Below are 24,162 nucleotides of genomic sequence, written 5' to 3'. Positions count from 1 at the left end.
TCTAAAAGTTGTGTGCCTTAGTTGAAGGCACACACACAAAAATAGTAATGATAACACAATTATTTTAATGGAAGCAAAGTACTAAACTTTTTAATGAAAATATTCATATTACAATCTGCTATCTGCAGTTCTGAATAATGGATTTTTCTTTTGGCAGGCTGTTTAAATAGAATGTCTAGAATATAATTTCCTTGGAATTTAGGTTACTTTTTGAAATTAGAATTGCGGTGACTTAATGTTTTTGCAACGTTTTTTTTTATGTAGATTGCAATCTACAGAGCAACATTTTGATTTAGAATGCAACTGTAGAAAAGGTTGTTTCTCACGTAATGCTCAGCCAAATTCTTTCAGCCCCGGGCTTCATTCTATGACAGGCTTGTTGTACATACAAAAAAATGGCTGAGCTCTCACAAATCAGCTGCAGCTTTGCAAGATTTCAAATGTGATTTCAGCAATTTGGGATAGAGTCAGTATATCTTTTCTGGAAATAAGCAGTTACTCTGGTATCTCTAGGCAGTGTTGTCAACCTCAGTGCTAAGCTGTACTGTACTATAGGTTTATGATGCAGAAACCCATGGACAAGACATCCTCGACTTACAGCAGTTCATTTAGTGACCGAAGTTACAACAGCACTGAAAAAAGTGACTTATGACCATACTTAAGACTGTTGTGGCATCTCCGTAGTCATGTGATTTACATTTGGATAATTGACAACTAACTCACACAATGGTTGCAGTGGCCCGGGGTTCATGTGATCCCCTTCTACGGCCTTCTGACAAGCAAAGTCAATGGGAAAACCAGATTCACTTAGCAACCATGTATTGATTTAAGAACTGCAGTGATTCACTTAACAAATATGGCAAGAAAGGTTGCAAAATGGGGCAAAACTCACTTAACAAATTTTTCACTTGGTAACGTAAATTTTGGGCTCAATTGTGGTCGTACGTTGAGGACTACCTGTAGCATGTCAAAGTATGTTGCATGTCTCAAATCACCATGGCTTGTTCAACAAACCATGACTAAACATTCTGACTTAGCATATATAGATATATTTTAATGGTAGCTATAACTAACTTCTCAGAAGAATTTTGTAAATCAGCCTTTGTTTAAAAATAAAAAGTGTATAGAATCATATTGGCTTGATATGATTCCTCCAGATAAGTTTGATGATTTTTCCTGGTTCAGCCTTACCTTGGAATTAGCATTATAAAATATGCATTTATGGAACATGCTTTCTGCAGAATTATCTGTGGTGAGCTTCTATGGCTAATCCATACATTTAAGTTTCAGCTTACTATAATGTTAGTTTTTGCTTATTGTTGTCAGGGTTTTGTTTTCCGTTTTACAGATCTTTGTATTAGAACTTTCTGGCTTTGAGCCATTGGATTATAATCATTTGTCACTTTAATGCTGTTTCAGCAAAATAGATGGTGAGTTTGAAAGACCCAGATTGCTAGACGTGCAGTTTTTTTTCTGTCCAATTGAAATAGTAGATATATAATGCTTTATATATAACCATTTAGCCTAACGCTCAGCATTTAAGTAGCGGTGGTGTTTCACGGCGTGAGAACTTTTCTGTAATTAGAACCAGAATGTTTTCATTTCCCTCTGCATAATTTGTATTCCTCAAAAGAAAAACTTTGTAATTTTGTGGCAGTTGTGGAACTGGTTAGCTGTACGGGAAACCAAAACAAAAATCCTTTCAACATTGTTTAAATCATAAATGCAACAGTTAAGGCACCCTTTGACAAGTACCATTGTTCTCCGTTTCAGCAGCATGTGGTGATGGGAATGTGTTCTAAATATTTAATGTATAACTAGCAGTAAAAGTGTTTTTCTCTGACAGTGTCATCCTCCCATCCCCATTATAGATGGGTGGACTAATGTAATTAAAGTCATTGTATATCCTTTCTCTGAAGCAGTTTATTTAGGACTTGGAAAGAGATGTTCTCATTCTGCCTTATACTTAATAAATTTTGAAATGTGTTTGTCCAAGGTGAAGGCAGAGAGGTTGCTGTTAAATGCACATCAGGCACTCCTATTTCATTGGTGAGTTGATAAGAGGCTTTAATCGCTTGCTATCTGATTAAGCTTGAAGGTGGACTGGACTGATCAAGACCAAAAAAAAAAGGATGATTGGAGGAACTGAGTAACATGTCTGACAGTGTAGACTGTCAAAGTCAAAACCAGTTGTCTCCATCCTAAGGTGCGACCATTGGGTTAAAGTAAAGGTTTCAATGAATGCCACAGTTTCAAAATATTGGGTCTCGGCTTTTGCCTTAGTGTAGTCTGATCTGTGACACCCAATTTTAAATGGGCTGTTTTGGCTGGAGATGATTTTAGCTTAGAAGTATTTTGTAGGATGTATTTTATTATTCCCCAGAAAACACCAAACCTGTAATACTGTCTGCCCTTGGGGAATTGTCAAATAAAATAGGCCACAAATATTTAGACTTCTTGTCATCAGTCATTGCCACTTCTCCAGCAGGATTTGCAGGTTTCAGCGCAATCTTGCAGATACTATCTGCCTGGAGCACAGTTTCATTCAAGAACTATATTCCTCCCACTCCTTGTCTTTGTCTTTTCATCCTCCGATCATCCTGTTTGGATTATTATGTTGGAACAAAAGGCATTTTTTAAAAAAAGTTTTTATATTATGGATTTGCTCGGGTAGTGATTCAAGCAGCTTCCTAGATGACTTATTTGAATAGCCTGATAGGAGAATATCAGTGGGTTTCCCCCTTTTCCACAAGCAAGAAGACCTTTTGTAATTGGAAGACATGAATTACAAGTAGTTGCAAAATGTGGGCGAGTATACACAGCGGTACAGATTTCCAAAGCCAGAACAAAATTTTAGTAAATTTTCACTTAGAAATAACAAATGATTGCTGCCTGTCCAGCGGGAATGCATATAAAGACTTATTGGGAGAAACAGCAAAAGAAATAGTTTATTACAATAAGCTAATAATTTAGCTTATTGGTGTAAGTAGCTGAACATATGCCTAGGCTGGAATAAAGGAATTGTAAATTGGACTGGATTGTGCAGAATAGTCAGCTATTGTAGCAGTGTATTGAAAGTAAAACTCATTCTGTAAACTTCAGATACCATCTAAGCACAGCAGGAAAGGCATTCTTTTTCAGTCATGGAATTACTATGCAGTGAATAGTAGAGAGGCCTTGTGGAGTAGTGCAGTCAATTTGTCATGTCAGGATTTTACTACTTTATTCTGCTGCGCCTATAAAATAGACAAACGGCAAAGAGGGCACGGGATGTTAGCAGAATAGTCTGTAGCTGTGTAAGGCAACAGTTTTAGGATATCTTACATTACTTTACTACAGGTATTCCTTGCTTTACAACCACTTACTGTTCAAAGTTATGTCAGCACTGAAAAAAATGACTTACAATAGGTGCTTGTGTGAGTGTCGCAGTGACCCTGCAGTCAGGTGATCATGATTTGGGCGTTTGGGGACCATTTGCACACTTACGACCGTCGCAGCATCCTGCAGTTACGTGATCACTATTTGCCACGTTCCCTGTCAGCTTCTGACAAGCAAAATCAGTGGGGAAGCTAGCAGGAGGTTGCAAATCATGGTTACCTGACTGTCATTTGCTTAACGACCATGGCTGGAAAAGTAGTAAAATCAGTGCAGTCACATGATACCTTATGATCATACTGCTTAACAACAACTTTTCCAATCCCTATTGTGGTTGAGGACTACCTGCACAGGGTATTTAAATGAAGTTTGCGGAACTATTTCTCCATGTTTTCCTGGCACTTATAAATGGGCTGTATGATGTCTTTGTGATTGAATAATGAGCCCATTCTCAAGCAGCTCAGCAAAAGATAAATGATTTGAACTGTTGGAAAGATGGTTTTCGTGCCTTGTCTCTTTGTGAAGGAATAATTGTGGAAGGATAAATGTTACACCATAAATATAAGCTAAGAAGGGGCAGGGGTAATGATCGGTTTGTATTTTGAGGCACCACTTCAGCAAAGTGGTAAATTAAACATTTAAGCCTTTAAGAGGAATGTGTATATAGGAATAAATGGTAACAGCATTTTAAATGTTGGTTGTGTTGCGTAACTTCAACTAACACATCTCAGGTTACAGTTCAGCAAGTTGTGCTAGTTCCTGCAATTTGAAATGTTGCCAGAGTATAGTATCAGTTGAAATTAGGTTTGATTAGTGCTGTTGAAAATTCATTGAAATACGAGAATGACTTTTGGCATGCTTAAGTTGTCGGATTGCTTTGAGTTGTTGGATAGCTGATACCTACCAGCTGCTTTGCTTAGATAATAGTCCTTAATGGATTAACCAACTCTTTAAGTAGATTTCCAAACCAATTTTACTTTAGCCCAGGTAATCCTTGATTTACGTCCCCAATTAGGGCCAGATTTTCAGTCACTAAGTGATGCAGTTGTAAAGTGACACATCTTGTGGCTGCATTACATAATGGCAACAAAACCTGTTGCTGTCATTAAGCAAATTTTACCAGTCCTTAGCTAAGGACCCACCCTAAGCCAAAGTATTCCAGGCTTGGTCCCTTCCAGCCCCGAGCCTCAATTACCTAAGGGGCTGTCTCCAACTCCCCCCAGCTGCCCATCTTTGCTGTTTTGGCTGCCTTGTACACTGCCTTGCAGGGCAGCAAGCAGCTCCAGAACCTTGTGGCTCTGGGGGGGCTTGGTGGGCCCCAAGGAGCAACCCCAGCCCAGATCCCCACTGCCCCAGCTGACTTTAGTACTGGTTTGTAGACTGTAGGTGCAGCCTGGTTTTCCAGAATCTAAAATATTAAGATTGTAACTTGAGTTACCTCTTACGACTTTGGACACAGAGCTGAGTAGTTCTCAGCTTCTCAAGATCCTCTTAATGTTCTGGGGAAAGGACGGCCGAAGGTAAGGTTATTTTAAACGAAAGGCAAGATTTTATGGTACCCTGTGCTGAAGAGCCACAGTGTGTCAAGATGCTATTGACATAAATTACTTACATTGTGTTTTATTTTTCAGTATATCTTTGGGGAATTCAGCCCTGATGAATTTAATCAGTTTTTTGTGACCCCCCGTTGCTCTGTTGAGGTAAGAACAAATTTTAAAATTTAAAAAGCGAAGAAAGTTCTTATAAAGAGCAATAAATCCTAAGCACTGCCATTGTGACCTGTTTCAGTTTAAGTCTTACAAGATTGTTTTGTCTATTAGACATAATTTTCTTCTGATAAATCATGTGTAGATTTCTTTTAACAGTCTCGGTAATAAAGGCCACTGTATATACTTCAAATAATTCAGGAAAAGCCCTAGGTTTTCCTATTGTATAGAAGAAGCAACACATAACATTCAAGAGGAAAGAGTTGGGGATAGAATGTAATATGGTTGGCTACTACCTTAACCATGTTTTAGATTTGAAATACTTTGATTGTATCATTTAATAAACAGATAACTTGCTGGTGTTAAAATAATTTCCTCCAATTCTTCATTTATTTCTATGCAGCTGCCTCCCTACAGTGACACCATTTCATGTGGTCTTAAGTCCTCAGGAGAGCTCCATGATGGTAAGAAGCCATTCCTTCTTCACCACTGTTTTCCCAACCCTTTTGAAGTCCAGTGTATTGCAGGTTCGTTATTTGAGTTCAGCTTTGGGGATTTGGATTACTTTGCAGCTTAAGCTTACTAACCCAATTACCAGAATTATTCGTATTTTATAGTATGTTTAACTTATAGTTCATCCTACCTTCTCACTGATCCCTTGAATCGTTTTATTTTAAATCAACTAGGTATCTTGAGCCCTTTTGGGTGACTATGATAATTGTTCATTATTTGGAACTCCCAAATCTTAAAATTATTGGATTCTTAGTTTTATGAATCCCATCTTTGAAATTGGGTAAAATGGAAGTGACCTTTTATATAATTATTGTTTGCTGTTGAGAGAGAGAAGGAATATTATTTGAACAGGGAAAGAAAAAAATATTTAAACTGTTTTACCATAGGAAGTAAACAAAAATATTGTTAGGTTGTATTCTTTGATATATTAGGAATAATATATTTTGCTTATAGTGAATTAGTTTGTCACTGGGCAGAATTCACACTTGGTACTGGACAGCGTAGGGCAGTCCTGTGCAATTACTCCAAAGTGCACTCTTCTGCCTCACCTCCCTCCCTCCTGTCTCGTGTGTTCGCTCTCTGTATATGTGTGTGTGTGTGTGATCCCAGTTAAGATATTTATATTAAATCATTAAGGAGATAAGTGATAATTAACACAAGATTATATTTATTTTTACTGTGATTTTCTAAAGATCTGGTTTGAGCTAATTATTTCTATTTGCCCAGCTTTTTTGCATACATTAAATCTAAGCTTTTTTCCCCTGGCTTATTCATTTTTCCTCATCTTCCTTAATTTCTATGTACTATAACCTTTTCCCCTCTCTCCTAGGAGAGGAATTTCAGAGAATTGAATTTGGTGTTAACGAAGTGATTGAGGCAGGTTCATCCGTGCTGAATAACAGCGACTACAGTATTTCAAGTACCCTGAATCCTCAGGCACCAGAATTCATTCTGGGTTGTGCGCCAACCCCCAAGACCCCCAGTGACGTCCTTGGCGACACCAACCACAACTCCATTGACTGCCAGTTCAGTGATGCTTCTCTTGCTTTGGATAATGGTTCTAATGCTGAAAGCGACAGTTTCTCGGGGAGCCTCGGACAGCGGGAGCGCAAAAAGAAAAAGAAAAGGCCCCCCGGATATTACAGTTATTTGGAGGATGTCAGCGACGGTGTTCCTGTTGAGGCTTTGATAAACGGACATGTCAGCTCCTCCAGACTTAATAGCATCAGCATAGATGATGTAGACTTTGCAGGTGATGTGCCAAGGACTTGTAACAGCCCTGAAAATTCTGTGGACTTCAGTAGTGAAGCCGTGTCGGAGGATTTGGTTTCTAATGCTCTAGATAGTACCAGAACTACAGGAACGCCCGAAGTGTGCAGTGTTACTAATTTGGAACAGTCTTGTGTCCCCTCTGATCATGAAAGAGACAGCCCATTAAGGACAGCTGTTGTGCAGCCTTGTTCTGAAACTACTCAAAACCTTGGTGTTACTAATGGGCAAACACTTGAATGCTCTAGTGAGGGCACAACTGCCAATGGGATCGACTTGCAGACTGTGGAAAACATTGACTCAGACCAAGCTAAGCTGGAGGATGCTTCCCCTTCTGCCGAGGCGGTCACCCCGATTCCAGGATCAATTGTGGTGAATCAGCCTGCAAAATCATGGGCAAGCCTGTTTCACAACTCAAAGCCCTCGGTTTCCACACCTGTGGCTTATGTGGAGACTAAGTATGTCCCTCCTGCCGTATCTCCCGTGGTCCCTGAGAAACAGGTTGACGTGAAAGAGGGGCCTGTCCCAGTGTCTGAGGATCCTGTAGCCATAAAGATTGCAGGTATCACCCGCTCAAGTTTGAGCTGAAGATAATAAGCAAGGTTAACGGAGGAGGGGAATTGTGTGGTGGAAGGACGTGGTATTGGGTTTAATAAGAAAACATTAAAAAGAATCCCAAAGGTGCTTTTTTTTTCTTTGTTCTTGAAGATATTTCGCATCTCATCCAAGAAGCTTCTTCAGTTCTGGCTGAATGGTGGGGAATGGAAGAACTGAACTGAAGAAGCTTCTTGGATGTGAAGCGAAACGTCTCCAAGGAAAAACAAAGCTCAGTTGCCTTTTGAAAAAAAAGCACGTTTGGAACAATCATAACCTGGATGACTGAGAATCTCTATAGACATATTAAAATAGCGTTAGAGGTAGTGCTCACTCACTGGTTGCCTCATTTAGCAACCATTCTAAATTACAATGGTATAAACCCTTCTAAAGCATTTAACTGTGGGGGAGTCTGTAGCAATCAAAAAGATTGTGATCTTCAAATCAAGTAGGGTTAATGGAGAATGCAGAAGTAAATTTGCAAGTTGCAGTCACATAATGTCTCACTTAACTCAGTGATTTGCTGTAGTAAGCCCATTGTGGTCACATGATTTTTGGCTTAGCGACAGTTTTATACCCCCAAATGTAGTTCCTAAATGAGGCTTGTGTGAAATTGAGTGTTACTGTGATACTACATTGCTAAGTTTTTAGTATTGTTTTGAGTTGATAAGTACACTATAGGTGTAACTTCCTTCGAGTCCTGATGTTGCATGGACTCTATAGACATGTAAAATCCCCATTTTTTTTCACCCACTCTCCTGATTGAAATCTAGCCCCTTTCTGTTCTGAAGGACTGAGCTCTGTTGTGAAAATTGATTGAATAGAACTTGCTCAAGTCTCTCTGATCCCCTTAAGAAAAGCGATTTAACCACTTGGTAATAGACAACAGTGAAAAAATGAGTTGGAAAATCAATCTAGGTTCCATTTGCATAAAACAATGCTAAAAGCTTGCCTGGCCCACTTGGCCTATTGTGAATGAGTGGTAGTAGATCACACTGGTCTCAATTTTCTCTTCAGTCAAATGAAGAGGCATTATCTTAGCTTTCCCAAAGCTGATATTTATTGATTAAAATTATATGCTGCTTATCTCACCTGGAGGTGGTATCTTCCAGATTGGATAGAATTGCAACTCAGAATTCCCAGCTAACCAGTCCATGGAGAGGACACAGTCTTATTGGAGCAGGGAGAGGACCCAGACTACTTGGGAAGGGGAGGGGGAAAGGGAGGAGGCTCACCTACTGCTGGGCTTAGCCGGGTAAGATTTCCACATCCTGGTGGGTGTCAGGCTTCCCAAGGACTTGCCCACACCCTGAACCAACCCTGCAGTTACTTAATGAACTGCGTAATCACTTAAGGACTACAGTGGGGAGGACTTGGATTGTGCTTGTTGAACAAGGCAGTCGTGTGTATGTCTTGCTTAACAATCATGATTTACACCCAAAATTCCAGGCTTAATTGTTGTAAGGGCTACCTGTAGTTGCCAAGTCTTCATAAAGTAAGACTGGTAAGCAAAGTACAGTAAAATAATTATATCATCCTGGACAGTCTTCTTGTATAGGTTAATTGTGCCTGGTACAGAAAATAATAGAACCTTGCCACAAAATATGGGTTTGCCAATGTTGACTGAATTGCCTAATGTATTTGCCATTTAACATCCTGAGCTTGATATCCATTCCATACCGTGAGGAATAAAATCTGGTGTGCCTCAAAGCCATAAAAATAATAGTGCTTAGTCACCCTTTGTTCTTAGGCTGGTTTCCTTTATCTTGAGTAAAATATCCAAAAGTACCGTATTTTTCGGACCATAAGACGCACCTGACCATAAGACGCACCCAGTTTTTAGAGCAGGAAAACAAGAAAAAAAATATTCTGAACCAAATAGTACATAGTACCGGTATACTAGGAAGGAAGGAGGGGAGAGAGAGAGAGAAGGAAGGAAGGAGGGAGGGAGGAAGGAAGAAAGAAAGAGAGATAGAGAGAAAGAAAGGAGAGAGAGAGAAAGAAGGAAGAAAGAAAGAAGGAAGAAAGAAAGGGAGGATGGAGGGAGCAAGGAAGAGAGAGAGAGAGAGAAGGAAGGAAGGAAGGAAGGAAGAAAGGAGGGAGGGAGGAAGAAAGAAAGGTAGGTACCAGTAGTTTCTTTTCCCTGAATAAGTTTTCTAAGATGCCGAAGCAATTTCAAACAATTAGCAGTATTATCTTGGAAATGGGAAATCACTTCCAATAAACTTCGCAGAGAAAGCTGCAGGGACGACAACTCATGGCTTTGCTGGGGCAAGTCGCCTATGAGGTTTAGTTTAGCAAAAACTATTTCTTTAGCAGCGAGGTAAAAGAAAGAAAATGTGCACGCGCAGGGAGGGGGAGGCAGTCAGAAAGCATGGCAGGCACGTCCGTATTTCCTCCCCTGCTGACCAATCACAGGGGCGGGGCGGAGAATTCCATGTCTTCATTCAATCACGTCTCTCCAATGGAGCTGATGGACTGCGTTGACTGAACGGGAGACAAGTGTTTTCGCTTACCTTCGGACCATAAGACGCACCTTGTTTTTCCACCCACTTTTGGGAGGGGAAAAGTGCGTCTTATGGTCCAAAAAATACAGTAAATTGCATACAGTACTGGTGATGGAGTGCACAATTGTCTGCAACATATTCTCTTGTTTTAAATTTAACAGTCTTTAAAATTTGGCCAATTTTAATTGCATATTTTTTATATACTAGTAATCTAGCAGTGGTATTGTACTAGTAGGATAATCCTCCCAAAAATGTAGACTATAGCATTTTAAAAATAGTACTATTAGGTTTGTTTCCTGCTATTCAATCTCAAAGGACTATGTCTTTAATGAAAATTTTATTAAATATGATTTTATCAAATATTTATTATTGGGACTCTTACTGCTAGTGCTGGTTGAAGAGCTTTGAGGTCAGTAAGGATCTGATTCTTTGAACTTTGTGCCACCAAGGAGGCTTGCCTAGCCTTGCTTAATTTCTAGTACAGCTTCCATCAAGCATTTCAGAACAAGACTGAATATTTGATCAGATAAATACAGTTGTGATACAATCCGGTTTTGAATGATCCTTGAATTTGCTTAATGGTTACTATATTAGCTGGGAAATAATGTTTCATATTCCTGAACATGTATGTAATTAGAAAGAAATGGCAGTATCTAATCATTTTCTTCCAAGTGTCCTTAGAGCAGTTGTAATGGAATATTTAGAATAAATATAAATGAATTGTTAAGTAATAAACAGTTATGCTTGCACATTCTGTCGAGCAGCTGCTGGTGAAGTTCTACACTATGTATGGGATACCATTTTCCTTATTTGTAACTGTACCGGTAAAGCATAGCTGTAGTAGGCAAGAAACAGTGTGATAAATTGCTTTCTTTGACCACAAGGGGATGCTGAAATTCTGTTTTTTACTTTCCCCACTTGATTTGTGATGGTTTTGAGCAGGTTTTTGTTGATGTCTTTGAATTTGTTTTTCATCTGACAGAATTACTGGAAAATGTAAAGCTAATACATAAACCAGTATCCTTGCAACCACGAGGGCTGATCAATAAAGGAAACTGGTGTTATATCAATGCTGTATCCTTACCTTGAAAATGTGTTAGCCACGTTTGTTAATCTCTTGTGTTTCTGACGTACTAAGGATGAATGGATTTTATTACAAGTAGCATTAGCCAGTAGCCAGCGGCTCCCTTCCACTATAAAAAGTAATGTATACTTTATTCCAAAGGCTGTCCGATGTTTGTATAAAATGCATCTAGCTATTTGTTTTTATGACTCCTTAATGCCGTTCTCTAGACACTGCAGGCTTTGGTAGCTTGCCCTCCTATGTATCATCTGATGAAGTCCATTCCGATGTTTTCCAAAACACAGAGGCCATGTACTTCTACGCCAATGATCGACAGTTTGTACGTATATCCCATCAGTTGATGCTGGGGGTTATAAATTGATTGGCTACTCTTTTTAAAAAATGGAACATTTTACAGTTAGAAATAGGTATTTAATGTTACCGCAATCATTATGATCTCCACATGCAACAGTAAAAGACGAGTCTTTTGGGATTTGGCAATATCCTAAGTTTGGTGTGAGAAGAAAGATGCAGTGCGTTCCCATAATAATTTTGCCCAGCTACCGTGGGGAAATATAAAATACTGGCCATATTCTGGCAAAGAAAATGCATACTTTTAATTGTCTTGCCTGAGGAAAAGGTATGAAATACGTACAGAATGGCATTCTGAATTGCGATTTTGATGAAGCAGGCAGACACTGAATGTTATAAGAACATTTCATCCTTGCCTTTTCCCACACATCATTGGATTGTTGCGCAGGTATCTCTAGTTAAAGCCAGACTTACTGTTTCTGAAATAAGTTTTCTTTTCTGTTTAGTGTCCGCCTAATGAACGAGTTTACAAACATGCCAGTCCCCCCTAAGGCAAAACAAGGTAGGCAATTAAAATACCAGCATCTATCCTACTTATTACAAAAGCGGAAGAAGTCTGGAGAATGTAACCATTGATCTGAACTAGCTAGAAACGTGTCTTAGATAACATAAAGCAGCACAAATCCAGTCTTATTTGTGAAGAAAGTATGATGATGGTCTGCGTCTTGTGTATTTTTAATATTCTTGGTATACATTGCAAAACTGGGTGGAAGACAACCTGTTGAACCTGCTGTGTTCTGTTACATTCTTACATCATTTATTCTGGTGAATTGATGGTCTTCTGCCTTTCTGCCAAAAAAAGGCAGCTGTCAATAAAAGTATGGATTAAGAAGCATGGTTCCCAGCAAAAACTTAACAAACTATTTTAAATATTGGTGTTTGTAGTTCTGTACGGATCTCCTGTCTCATATCTTCTACCCAGCTCTGGTGGCATTACCAACATGAAAGTCTTACAATAATGCCACTATAATATGGTGGCAATAATAACCAAAGAAGTTAGCCTTCCTTGTTTTTCATAGATTCATAATTGTTCTCCTCCTTTGATGGTTATGGCTTTAGGTAACACATTACGGTATGCTTTTAGTAAAACGTTTAAGAACAGTGAATTGACTAAAAATGGATCACTGTTTTTGTGTCCTCATATACTCAAGCAGCTGGCTGTTAGAAACTTTTCCTAATTTTGGGTTGCAGCTTTAAGTGATAAAATTGCACGCGACATCAGACCTGGAGCTGCCTTTGAACCCACATACATTTATAGATTGTTGACCGTTATCAAATCCAGCCTGTCAGAAAAGGTGAGGATTCCCCACGTAAGTAATACTGCTGGAGCAGAATTTGAATCGTTTTTTAATGTGTCTTGTTTTATTATCCCTCTGTGTCTAGAACAGAGTTCCCCAACCTTTCAGGGCTGGCGGCCCAGAGCAGGGGGGGGGGGTGAGGGTGGGAGAAGAAGGGATGGTTTTGTGGGGCCATGAGCGCTTGCGCATGTGGGGCTGCAAATACCCACGATGCTCATAGCGATGCTTACCTGAGTGGGTCTGCAAACGCCCGAGACACGGCAACACTTGCGCAGATGGGGCTGTCTGTGCATGTACACGCACACATGCACTGGTCAGCCACTCACCCTGCCCGGTGGCCAATAGCCCAGGGCCTGGTAGTGGGACACGGCCCACAGGTCGGGGACCCCTGGGCTAGACTATCTAGACTATCAGACTGAAAGAAACAGTTACAGGAATAATATTTTAGTTGCTGATAAGGTTCAGAGCAGATCAACCATAATCGGTATTGTGTCAAATACAAGGTAATACTTTGTCTGCCAATCTTAGGAAATCAGTGCTTTAATTTCAGCATTTCAGACTTCCTGAATTCAGAATCAAGAGAATTGATTAACATAAGTTGCAAGGCTAATTGCTTTATTAATGTTTATCCAAATCAGTGACTGATGATGCTCATGTTTCTTGCCCACAATTTCTAGATGTTTCAGAAAGAATTAGTTCCCTTTATTAGCCTTTTTCATTTATCTTTTATTTTAAATTAGTTTTTATGTATTATATTGTTCTTACTTTATGACTATAAACAAACTGAAACTATGTCACTGTCAACTCTCCCCATCCCCCAACTTTAGAATTAAACTGCTGAAAGGACAATACATAAGAGCCTACACTGGTGTTCATTTGAAATGCATATGTGGAAGGGAAGAATTGGGTTATGTATCATAATGTTTATTACAGTCAGAAGATCTGAAGTGGGTTATATAAAGGTTTAGCAATTGGTGCACGCAAACATTAGACCTCAATTCCAAAATGCTAATGCAAGTAGTCTCGACTTACAACTACAATTGACCCCAACCTTTCTGTTACTAAGTGAGACATTTGTTAAGCGAATTTTGCCCCATTTTACGACCTTTGTTGCCACACTTGTTAAGTGAATCACTGCCGTTAAGTTAGTAACACGGCTGTTAAGTGAACCTGGCTTCCCCATGGACTTTGCTTGTCAGAAGGTAGCAAAAGGAGATCACGTGACACCGGGACGCTGCAACCGTCATAAATACGAGTCAGTTGCCAAGGGTCTGGATTTTGATCACATGACCATGAGGACGCTAATAACGGCTGTCGGTGTGAAAAATGGTCATAAGTTACTTTTTTCTCTGCCGTTGTAACTTTGAACAGCCACTAAACAAACTATTGCAAGTCGAGGACTACCTTTAGGTTCTCTCTGATGGAGGCCTTATCATATTAAAAGTTCTCAATGATGGAATGGATCTTAAATTTGTTAAGTTTATTACAGTTAGTACAAATATCCGAACAGGGTTGAGTGTCGAAGGAGGAGGTGATCTGAGGCTTCCATGTGTTCCTTCTTCTTGGCTTTAACCCATAGGCATTCGGTGGAGGAACTCTTTAGGGTTGAATTAGCAACGCATTCTGGAGTTGGAATGCAAAAACAAAAAAAAAACACCCCAAACCCTACCCATTTTAGAATAGAATTTGGGAGAATAATGGAGCTAGGTGTACAGCTTTCCCTTTGGATCATTAGTGAGATCCTGAGCAAATCTAGGCAGCTCCCGGTCTTGAACAATGAGTGACTGTGAGTAACCTAATGCAGAATCATTTATGCAGGGTAGACAAGAAGATGCCGAAGAGTACCTAGGATTTATTCTAAATGGCCTACATGAGGAAATGCTGATTCTGAAGAAATTGCTCTCTCCACATAGTGAAAGTACGTTTCCAAAAAGCCAATTAACATGTATGATTCTCCCTCATATATAATTCCTTTATATCTGCTGCATAAACACTGTGTGTCATGAGTAGCCATTATTTTTCTCCCACTATGTAAATTTGTGATGATTTTCCCTTTAACTCTAGTACGAAGTAATTGCTAAAAAAAAAGGAATTCCGATTAATATTGCATATGCACTGCCAGTCATAGTCAAGGCAGGTTCCTTTCTTCTCCAGTCTCTTTGCAAAATCATTTTCTGTAATTCCTCAGTGCTCCGCCCCCCAGCATGAAGTTTTAAAGTAGTTAATGTAAGAAACTTACCTTTTAAATAGATTTAAATGATGTATCTGGCTAGAAATGTAACCATATTCATATGCAAAGATATGCAGCCTTCAGTCACTCTTAGCCCTTTTTTCAATATTCACCCGCTTCCCAAACATCTAGTCTCTGCTAAGAATAATCTTTCTGTTTTCTGTGGCTTTGGGATGAGGGTTGGAGGTGTGTGATTGTGCATTTATCTCTGTCCCTACCCATCGCTTCCATCTCACCTGTATGACACCCAATCATTTGTCCCTGAGGAAATGTAGCCATTGAATAAAACCCATTTGTTTAGAAAAATCAGCATAGAAGCCATGCTTTGTTTCGCACAGAAAGTTTCTTTGATGTCACCCCGCAGCCAATTTCAAAACAAATTGATCCTTCCCCTTCATTATGTGGTGAACCTGGGCAGGGATGACAGTGTCCCCTTTGTCCTCAAAACAGTTTCCAATGGCCCAGAGACCCAGCTTGTAAATGAAGAGGATGAACAGGAAGAACAAGGTGAAGGCAGCGAGGACGAATGGGAACAAGTCGGTCCACGTAACAAATCTTCTGTCACTCGACAGGCAGATTTTGTCCAGACCCCAATAACAGACATCTTTGGTGGGCACATAAGGTATGTTGTAGTCTAGTCATGTCATTTTTAGCATCACAGAATAGAGTTCTGTGTTGCTTCTGATATATCAGGCTGTGATGTATGTTGACCTTTCTGAATTCAGTAGTAAGAACAGCAGTGTGAAACAAAAATGATTAAAAAGGTACAGGGGAAATAAAACCTCAGGCAATCAAGATGCGCAAAACAAAGCAAGAAGCCCAGGACCGCGTGGGATGGGAGCATTTTAGACGGGAGAGCATTCCAGAGCGTGGGTGCCACTGCGAAGGAGGTCCATCAATTAAAAGAATATAAAAATGAAAAATCAAGTTGAAAGATGAAGTGGAATAGAACGAAACAGAGCATAGTTTGCTATTTTTTGGTAAATGTCATTTGAAAAACTAGATTTGTCTACTTTCCAAATGCCTTTTGTGTGTTTAAACTGACAGTAGTTGTTAACGGGTAAGCACGGTGTCCTATTTTTACATCCAAAGCAGTTAAGATGAAACGGAGGGATTCCTGTTTTCTTTTCTTAAGGAATGTCTTGTCAAATGAGAGAGCCACAGATTTCTATTCCCACATGTGTTGTCTGCTTATGCCGCACCCATCCTACGCTACAAAGTAGGTCACCACAGAAATAGGATCTTTCACAGGGGTGTTGGAAAGCGTTTTTTGTGAGGCCAGTGGTAGAGATACGAATTATTTTCTTTTTTTAAAAAAACTTCAAAACTGCTGCATTTTTCATGTCTTTCTCAGAAATGATGAATTAGCATCTTCCCCTTCCTAGCATAATTTTTGGCCTCTTTAGATCCCCCCTCCCCCCCGAAATTTGCGGGAAACACTATTTTCCAATAGTAAGTGGATGTTCAGATATGTACAGTTTTGTTAATACCGAAAGGCACTTTTGATAGCTATAACACATTTCAAACAACAAAGCTATAAAAGAATTAAAGTCACGTAGAATATTGAGCTTCTGTAAGAGCACTCACAAAATAAGAGTAAGCCTTCGTCTGGTAAAAGTCACATAGCATTTAAGACTATCTTTACCAATTGCTTAAAAGCTGATTTCCAGATTGACCTCTCAAGAGAGGAAGCTCCAGAACCTGTCGAGGCCTTTGGCCATCAGCCATGCTTCAGGTGACAATAGAGTATGGTGTGATCTCAGAGGACAGGTGGAAACTTGTAGGATTCAAAGTTGATTCTGTAGACCTTGGAGGCCCAAACTCTTTTCATGCAGAGAAATGAACAGCATATTAAGTAGAAAGTAAAAGCAATATTAGAGTAATACACCCTAAATAAGAAACTCCTGCAAACGCTATAATTACAGCCTCAGTCTACCCCAGTTTTGACTTTTGTACACTTTTCAGAGCAGGTGCACAAATTTGCCAATTTTTAAAGAGACATGAAACTAGGTTGGTAGGGAGGGGAGGCTTTATTTTTTTAAGGTTTAGCTCCAGTTTGGTCCACTAATTAAAGAAAAAACAGTGGTTCTAGTTTTGTGAAAGGGGGGCTCGGCTTTGTAATATATCATTTTTTAAAAAAAACAACAACATAAAAGTGATTTTCACCTGCATTACCCACCACAGGCGCTGTAGGTTTTTATTACCCCTTCTGTGTGCTTTGTGAAAACATCTCTTGAAATGCTAATTTAAAACATGAGTCCTTGTAAAGGCGAACACAGTCTAATTTGAAACAGCGACAGCTTCCCTGCTATTCAAGGCTAATGAACCCTCTTCAGTCTAAATAAATAACCTGACGGTTCATACATACAGTGTCACAAAGACGACACTAATGTAACTGAATAGGGGGAGCAAGTTTCCCCTTAGAAACAGCAGCTGGGCTATTACGAGGGCTCAACGTGGACCAAGAAAGAGTTGCTTTTTACCAGGAAATAAAGATGCCCCTGTACAAAAAGGGTGACTGTGTGTGAGTATGAAAGAGACAGAGTTTTATTGAACTGGATTACCTTGGTTTTATTCAAAATGTCATGTAACGCATGAACTTAAGCGTGTTCAGTAGGAGGATATGGATATACTGAAATCTTTGATGGATCAGAAATAGCAGGTTGAAGACTGTAGAGATCTCTGAATGTAGAAAATTTCTTTTGCAGCTCTAAAGAAAAGGAGCGAGGCAGGAAACAAGGGTTAATCAGCAAGTGATGAACTTCCCATTTTTTTCATCCCATTTCTTGTAACAGGCTCATTAAAGTCTGATTTTTCTTTCCATGAAACCCAAAGTTGTGACTTTCCAGCTAGAAAAATTGTTGTGTTAGTTCTAACAGCCGATCCAGTTGTGGTGCTTGTATCACTCAAAGGCTTCCTTTCAATGCACATCACGCTGGACTGGGGTTTTTTTTTTTTTTTGAAAAGTGGGAATAAATTTAGTGTAGGGGATGGCCAGGTTGAGTCTGAGGGAGGGGTCAAACGCTTCATCAGCTGTGAGTCCCTGCTAATTTCCTTGACCGTATAGTAGTTCAGATTCTTGTAGAGAGCTTAAACTTTTACAATAAATCTTGATACACATGCCTGGATCTCCCGATTTTCCTAGAGCTGGACATTTGGTGGTTCCCAGTCTTTCCAGGCTTCAGTAATGAAATAATTTTCAGAAACCCATCAACACTTCACTCTTCCTCGTTTCTTTAGGTCTGTGGTTTACCAGCAGAGTTCGAAAGAGTCTGCAACTCTGCAGCCATTTTTCACTCTGCAGTTGGATATCCAGTCCGATAGGATACGTACCGTTCAGGATGCCCTAGAGAGCTTGGTAGCAAGAGAGAGTGTTCAGGGCTATACCACGAAAACCAAGCAAGAGGTAGGTGTTTTCTGGATGGTAAAATATTTGCTTATCCTGCTTGGTGTACTCAGAGAGTCCTCTACTTACGACCACAATTGAACCCCAAACTTGTGTTGCTAAGCAAAACATTGGTTAAGTGAGTTTTGCCCCATCTTACGGCCTTTCTTGTCACAATTGTTAAGTGGATCACTGCAGTTATTAGCAACATAGTTTTTGAGTGAATCTGGTTTCCTCATTGACTTAGCTCGTCAGACGGTCGCAAAAGGCGATCGCGTAACGACGGCCATAAATATGAGTCAGTTGCCAAGCCTTTGAATTTTGATCACGTGACCACGGGGCTGCTGCAACAGTCATGAGTGTAAACACTCCTCCATCACTTTTTTTTGTGTTGCTGAAACCTCCTGCAGCAACCAGCAAATTAAACGTCCTGCTGCTTGCTTATATTGGTTAGCAAAATTCATGCACAGTTAATGGAACTGTTACACGTCTTGTATTTTTCCACTGCAGCAGATTGGCATATTAACATAATCGTGTTGTGTGTTTTTTTTTTTTAAAAAAGCCTTAATGCAGGAAGCACAAGAAATCTTTGTCAACAGAGAGATGCGCCACATGCTAGAAAAGAGTTGGCATTTCCACACTGTTTAAGCATTCAGGAGTCGGGGGAGGCCGTCTGCCTGGAAAAACCAGAGTGAGAAATAGGTTGCCTTGCAAAACGATGTGTGGGCATATATAGCCTGTTTGGATTTTCTGTCTGACACTTGTGGGAGGGATGGTGGAGGAACATCCCCTTGTTGCCTGAGAGGCCTCCTTGCATGGGGAGAAATCCTCCACCTCCTTTGGATTTACCATCAACGTTTTGCTTGGCCTGCCACTCACTTTTGGGGTTTGCAACGTACGTGGTTTTAGTCTTCTCATTTATTTGTAAACTCACATGTTTCAATTATGGTTTCCAGAGAAGAGGATGTTCGCTTTAAGGTGCTAGTCTAGTCTGATTTATGTGTTAGTGTCCTGTCTGAGAGGAGCGGACAAGTCTCATAATCATTGGAAGAAAGAAAAAAACAACTTAAAATGATTGTGAATGTTACGCCCTTTAACTTTTGCACTCTGTAGCATTTCTTAACATTTATTTGTTTGATTGATTTCTGTAATTACCCATCTCAGTAAATGACTCTGGGCAGCTTACAATTCAAAATATATATTACTGTTAAAAATTTAAAAAACATTTTAAAACAATAAAAGTGCACACATACTGATTAAGCTTATAGTTTCCTGGATGTGGTACAGAAGCAGTCAATCTCTTTAAGCTTGACTCAGTGATTAATTTTTAGCCAGTGCCAGGAAGAAAGAGTTGACCATATGAAAATTAGGCTAATTTGCAAGCTTTAAGTACTGTTTCTGGGTAATCTAGAAAACAACTTGCTTTGTCCTGATTTGGAAATTTCCCAGCTGACCTCAAATTCTGATCTCAGTTTAGTTCCAGAATATCTATAAACTTTTGTTTTGTTTTGTTTTGACAAGTCTTGGATGAAAACTCAAGGGAGTTATCCATAATTTTTATCCATAATTTTCTTTAGCCGTTTGTTACACAAATCTCCAACAGCACAAAGATAATTGTAGTTAAAGGGCCTGAAATATTTGAAAAGGATACAAACTTGTTTTTTTTTTGTTTTGTTTTGTTTTTTAATAGAGAAAATTCAAATTTATGTGTGCTTTTTGGAGGAAAGTGATATTTTGCTTCTCTGCCTTTCTCCTTTCCAAAGGTTCCTTTTGTGTGTGTTTTTTATTGTTTTTTAATTGTATGGAAATGACAAACTGAGGTGCTCCCTTATTTATTTAGCCATATTTGTGTTCCATCCCAATCTTTAAGGACAGCATACAGCAACATGAGGGTCAACAAGGCCATATAATCCACCACTGTAAAATATCAGTTGCCAATTGGATTGATTTTGACAATTGTATTAGTGGAAATGGAGATTCAGTTAAAATTCTGCTTTTTCTCCGCCAGGTAGAGATTAGTCGAAGAGTAACTTTGGAAGAGCTGCCTCCTGTCCTTGTTTTGCACCTCAAACGATTTGTCTATGAAAAAACTGGGGGGTGCCAGAAGCTCATTAAAAACATTGAATATCCTGTTGACCTGGAAATAAGTAAAGGTGAATTTTGTGAACAGAGCAGCTGTTTGGCGTAGTGCTTTGGTGTAGCTTTTTAATAATCATCCTTTTCTATCTCTAAATGCTTCTCATAAAACATTTTCCTTGCAGAAGTTCCACAGTTATCACGCCTCAGACATTCTTTCTTGGCAAGCTGAAAGTCTTGCAACACTTTAATTGTGCCATTTTGTCAAGTGTAATCTTTAGTATCCTCCCCCCCCCCAAATAGTTTTGACTTATAAATCAGTCTTAAACTTTTCTCACCTCCTAAATTACTAGTGTTTGTGTGGATAGGAGAGGGGAATCCTAGCTGAAGTCAGTCAACGCACTCTCCATGTGCTTCCCAAGTCACTTTTATATTACTAAAGGGTAACTCCTACACCGGCATCCCAAATTAGGTGGTTTCTAAACGTGTTTTGCCTGAAACAAAAACCTACCATTGTCACATACCAAGACAACCATCTTGTGTGCCAAATTGTTTTGCAACTGAAACAAATCCCATATGTTTTGTTTGTCCAAATTTTGGCTGAAATCAAGCCCTTCTGGAGTTTAATTTTATGAGGCAGGGGTCTCCAACCTTGGCAGCTTTAGGACTTGTGGACCTCAACTCCCAGGATTCCTCAGCCAGCCATGCTGGGAGTTGAAGTCCACAAGTCGTAAAGTTGCCACGGTTGGAGACCTCTGTTGTGAGGCCCGTGTGGCAAGGTGGGTTTGCTCCTTATCCCTCCTCTCAAATGCAAAACAGTTAAAATAAAACTCCCTGGAAGAATCTTTGCATCTCTTGGGCCATTGCAGCTGAGGTTCACCCCGTTCCTTGCTTGATTGCATGTGAAAAAGAACAGCCAGAAGTTTTTTGGGTCTTCCAGAGGTGCTAATTCACCACATGGTTTGTGTACCGTTTCAGAGCTGCTGTCGCCAGGAGTGAAAAGTAAGATTTTTAAAGGCCAAAGAACCTACCGGCTCTTTGCAGGTATGTGGTCCTAACTCGTTAAGGTCAAGAATTTTGAGGGGTAAAAAATTCATTTTGTCGTCTTTCCCTCCTAAATTTAAAGCAGAAGTTTAGAATTGTGAAGTTCCAGGACCTGAAGTCAAGTTCCTAATTAGATCCTATTCTGTAAATCAAAGGAACTAATTAAATCGTTCTAGACTTCCCATTTGTGAGGGCAAAAATGTAACAGCAGTTGGAGCTATGGTTTGGGAGAGAAAGTTGCTTGAATTATGGTTTGGGGAGGAGGATATTTCTTAAATGTGTAATCATTTCTTAATTGCACAAATTGGGTGATTGCACAGCTGCTGCGAAGAATAGCTGTCACGTCCTCTCAAACGCTCCCAAGGGGATCGTTTGTAAAAGGGATCCTCCTTGGTGAGATAACTTACTGCAATCAAGAGATAATAATATTTATTTATTTTTCCTCCTGCCTCTAACACTGTAAAATCACCACATGTTAAAGAAATCACTGAGGCCCTTGTGCCCACAGTAAAAAAATGACAATAAAGGTTATCTTCACTAGCCTGTGTCAAACAGGAAGTTTCAGGGAGAGATGAAGATTTTATTTCACTTAGCTAAAGAGGAAGAAGATCCTAGACATGGCTCTTACATATTTCAGTGCATCCTTGGCCACGTCTTCAAATCTTTGGGCTCATGCCTAGGTGTGGGAATGGTGAGGGTCGTGCTGCTGTTTCTAGGAGTCCTCCATATCAACATACTGAGGTGATGGCAGAAATAGACCAGCCTCTAGAGCAAGGCTAGGCAACCCTGGCTCCTTTATGACTATAGCTGGCTCAGGAATTCTGGGAGTTGAAGTCCACGAGTCATAAAAGAGCCAGGGTTGCCTAGCCCTGCTCTAGACAGAGATGAGTGACTGTGGCAACTTTATGCCCTGTGGATTTCAACTCCCAAAATTCTGGCTCAGGAATTCTGGGAGTTGAGGTCCCCAGGCCGTAAAGTTGCCATAGCTGCTCACCCCTGCTTTAGACCAGGGGTCTTCAAACTTGGCCCTTTTATGACTTGTGGACTTCAACTCCCAGAATTCCTCAGTCAGCATGCTTGGCTGAGGAATTCTGGGAGTTGAAGTCCACAAGTCACAAAAGGGCCAAATTTGAAGACCCCTGCTTTAGACAAACTTGTCGGTCCAGCTTTGCCTGCCCATTTCCCATTAACAATTGTTTTTTTTGTTTTTTAATTTAATTTCTTGGCAGTTGTCTACCATCATGGAAACAGCGCAACTGGTGGACACTATACTACAGATGTCTTTCAGATTGGTCTTAATGGCTGGCTGCGCATAGATGACCAAGCTGTCAAAGTAATTACTCAACACCAGGTGGTAAAACCATCAGCCGAGCGCACAGCCTACCTCCTGTACTATCGCCGAGTTGACCTGCTTTGAAACCTCCAATCTTCTGCTGTGTTTGCCAGATTATCTGCTTTCTAGAACACCAACTCTCCTTCTCCTTTCTCCTTCCCTCTTCCTTTTCCGCACTCTTCAGAGGCCGCATTTCTCCTCTCTCCCTCTCTCCCTCTCTCTCTCTCTCTCTCTCTCTCTCTCTCTCTCTCTCTCTCCCCCCCCCCCCTTTTGCAACTGTTGAATAGAGGGAAAGGGTTTCTAGAGGTGTGTGAACACAACCCAGTTGGTGGTGGTTGTTGACTTGGCAGAATGAAGTCTTTGGACTTACATGACTCAAGTCTTGTGAATCACATGGAGGTTCTGGGATTTTCTTTCTTTCTTTCTTTCTTTTCTTTTCTTTTCCTTTTTTTTGGCGCTAATGCTAAGTCCCAAGAGATTAAAATGGGATTTGCAATTGATTCCCACTTTCTAAATGCATAATAGAAACAGCCTTGCACCAGCAACAAAACTTGTAGATTTCTGTGAAAATGTTTTATCTTTACTTAAAAAAAACTTTTAAAAAAAAGAGACCTGCCCTTCTACATCTTCTCCCATTAGTTTTTTTGATAAATGATAAAAAAAATGAGCCAGTGTCTATCAAGGAAAAAAAAAGTTTCTCCTTTAAAAAAAACTCTTTAAAAAAATTACAATATATAGTTGCTGGTTTCTGATATGAGGAAAAAAATACTCATTTTAATAATTGTGCGATGGAAAACTGCTTAAGTACACATTGCAGATCAAAATATTTGGAGTTAAAATGTTAGTCTATATAGATGGGTGATTGTAACTTTATTGCTATTAAGAGATTTCAAAACTGCATTTATGCTTCTGTGTACATGGGATTTTAAAACAAAAAAAATGGGCAAAATAATGAAGGTTGATATTTCTTTTAGTCTGCTTTGTTTAATTTTGCTGTCTGCTCTCCTATAATGTTGAGTTCCTAAGTGTACACAGTGTAGTGATATCTAGGAGTATAAAGTTGTCGCCCATCAATAAAAAAAAAGTCACAAAGTTGGTTTAAAGCTTTTAAGAGTGTTCTTTGGGGAAGGGGATTCATCTAAAAATCGAAAGGTAGAAGGGGAGAAAGCTGAAATGAAGACTTAACTGTTTGTAAGCTAAATAGACACAAAGAAATACAGTTTTGTGCTGTCATTTGAGGCAAACATATTGAGAAAAGCAATTGGGACATCAAATATCTCTATACCAATTGCTCCAAAAAGTGTGATAAAAATAAGGCAATGAGGGGTCCTTGGTGCTCTCTGAGCTGGGTTGTTTTGTTGCAGAAGTTTCATTACCCAAACTACGGTAGGTAACAT

The 24,162-nt window shown here is 39.7% G+C and overlaps 1 protein-coding gene across 4 annotated transcripts in view; it reads left to right on the top strand.

The window, feature by feature from the left end:
- USP10 (ubiquitin specific peptidase 10) overlaps nucleotides 1–23,861 on the top strand; it is a 28,511-nt gene extending 4,650 nt beyond the window's left edge. The window contains exons 2-14 of one of the 4 annotated variants that reach the window (XM_081336146.1): nucleotides 5,007–5,075; nucleotides 5,485–5,545; nucleotides 6,424–7,425; nucleotides 10,947–11,038; nucleotides 11,258–11,367; nucleotides 11,846–11,901; nucleotides 12,591–12,694; nucleotides 14,516–14,615; nucleotides 15,378–15,549; nucleotides 18,168–18,337; nucleotides 20,325–20,465; nucleotides 21,367–21,432; nucleotides 22,662–23,861. In XM_081336146.1, the coding sequence (XP_081192272.1) occupies nucleotides 5,007–5,075; nucleotides 5,485–5,545; nucleotides 6,424–7,425; nucleotides 10,947–11,038; nucleotides 11,258–11,367; nucleotides 11,846–11,901; nucleotides 12,591–12,694; nucleotides 14,516–14,615; nucleotides 15,378–15,549; nucleotides 18,168–18,337; nucleotides 20,325–20,465; nucleotides 21,367–21,432; nucleotides 22,662–22,849 (2,331 nt within the window). In that variant the 3' untranslated portion in view covers nucleotides 22,850–23,861. Of the gene's footprint in view, nucleotides 1–5,006; nucleotides 5,076–5,484; nucleotides 5,609–6,423; nucleotides 7,426–10,946; nucleotides 11,039–11,257; nucleotides 11,368–11,845; nucleotides 11,902–12,590; nucleotides 12,710–14,515; nucleotides 14,616–15,377; nucleotides 15,550–18,167; nucleotides 18,338–20,324; nucleotides 20,466–21,366; nucleotides 21,433–22,661 lie in introns of all 4 variants that reach the window. The other 3 variants (XM_081336145.1, XM_081336144.1, XM_081336143.1) reach the window with 3 other exon arrangements.
- The last annotated feature ends 301 nt before the right edge of the window (nucleotides 23,862–24,162 follow it).

The sequence above is a fragment of the Vipera berus genome (assembly GCF_964194415.1).
Source record: "Vipera berus genome assembly, chromosome: 10".
Taxonomy (NCBI): domain Eukaryota; kingdom Metazoa; phylum Chordata; class Lepidosauria; order Squamata; family Viperidae; genus Vipera; species Vipera berus.
This window is presented reverse-complemented; position numbering and strand designations above follow the sequence as displayed.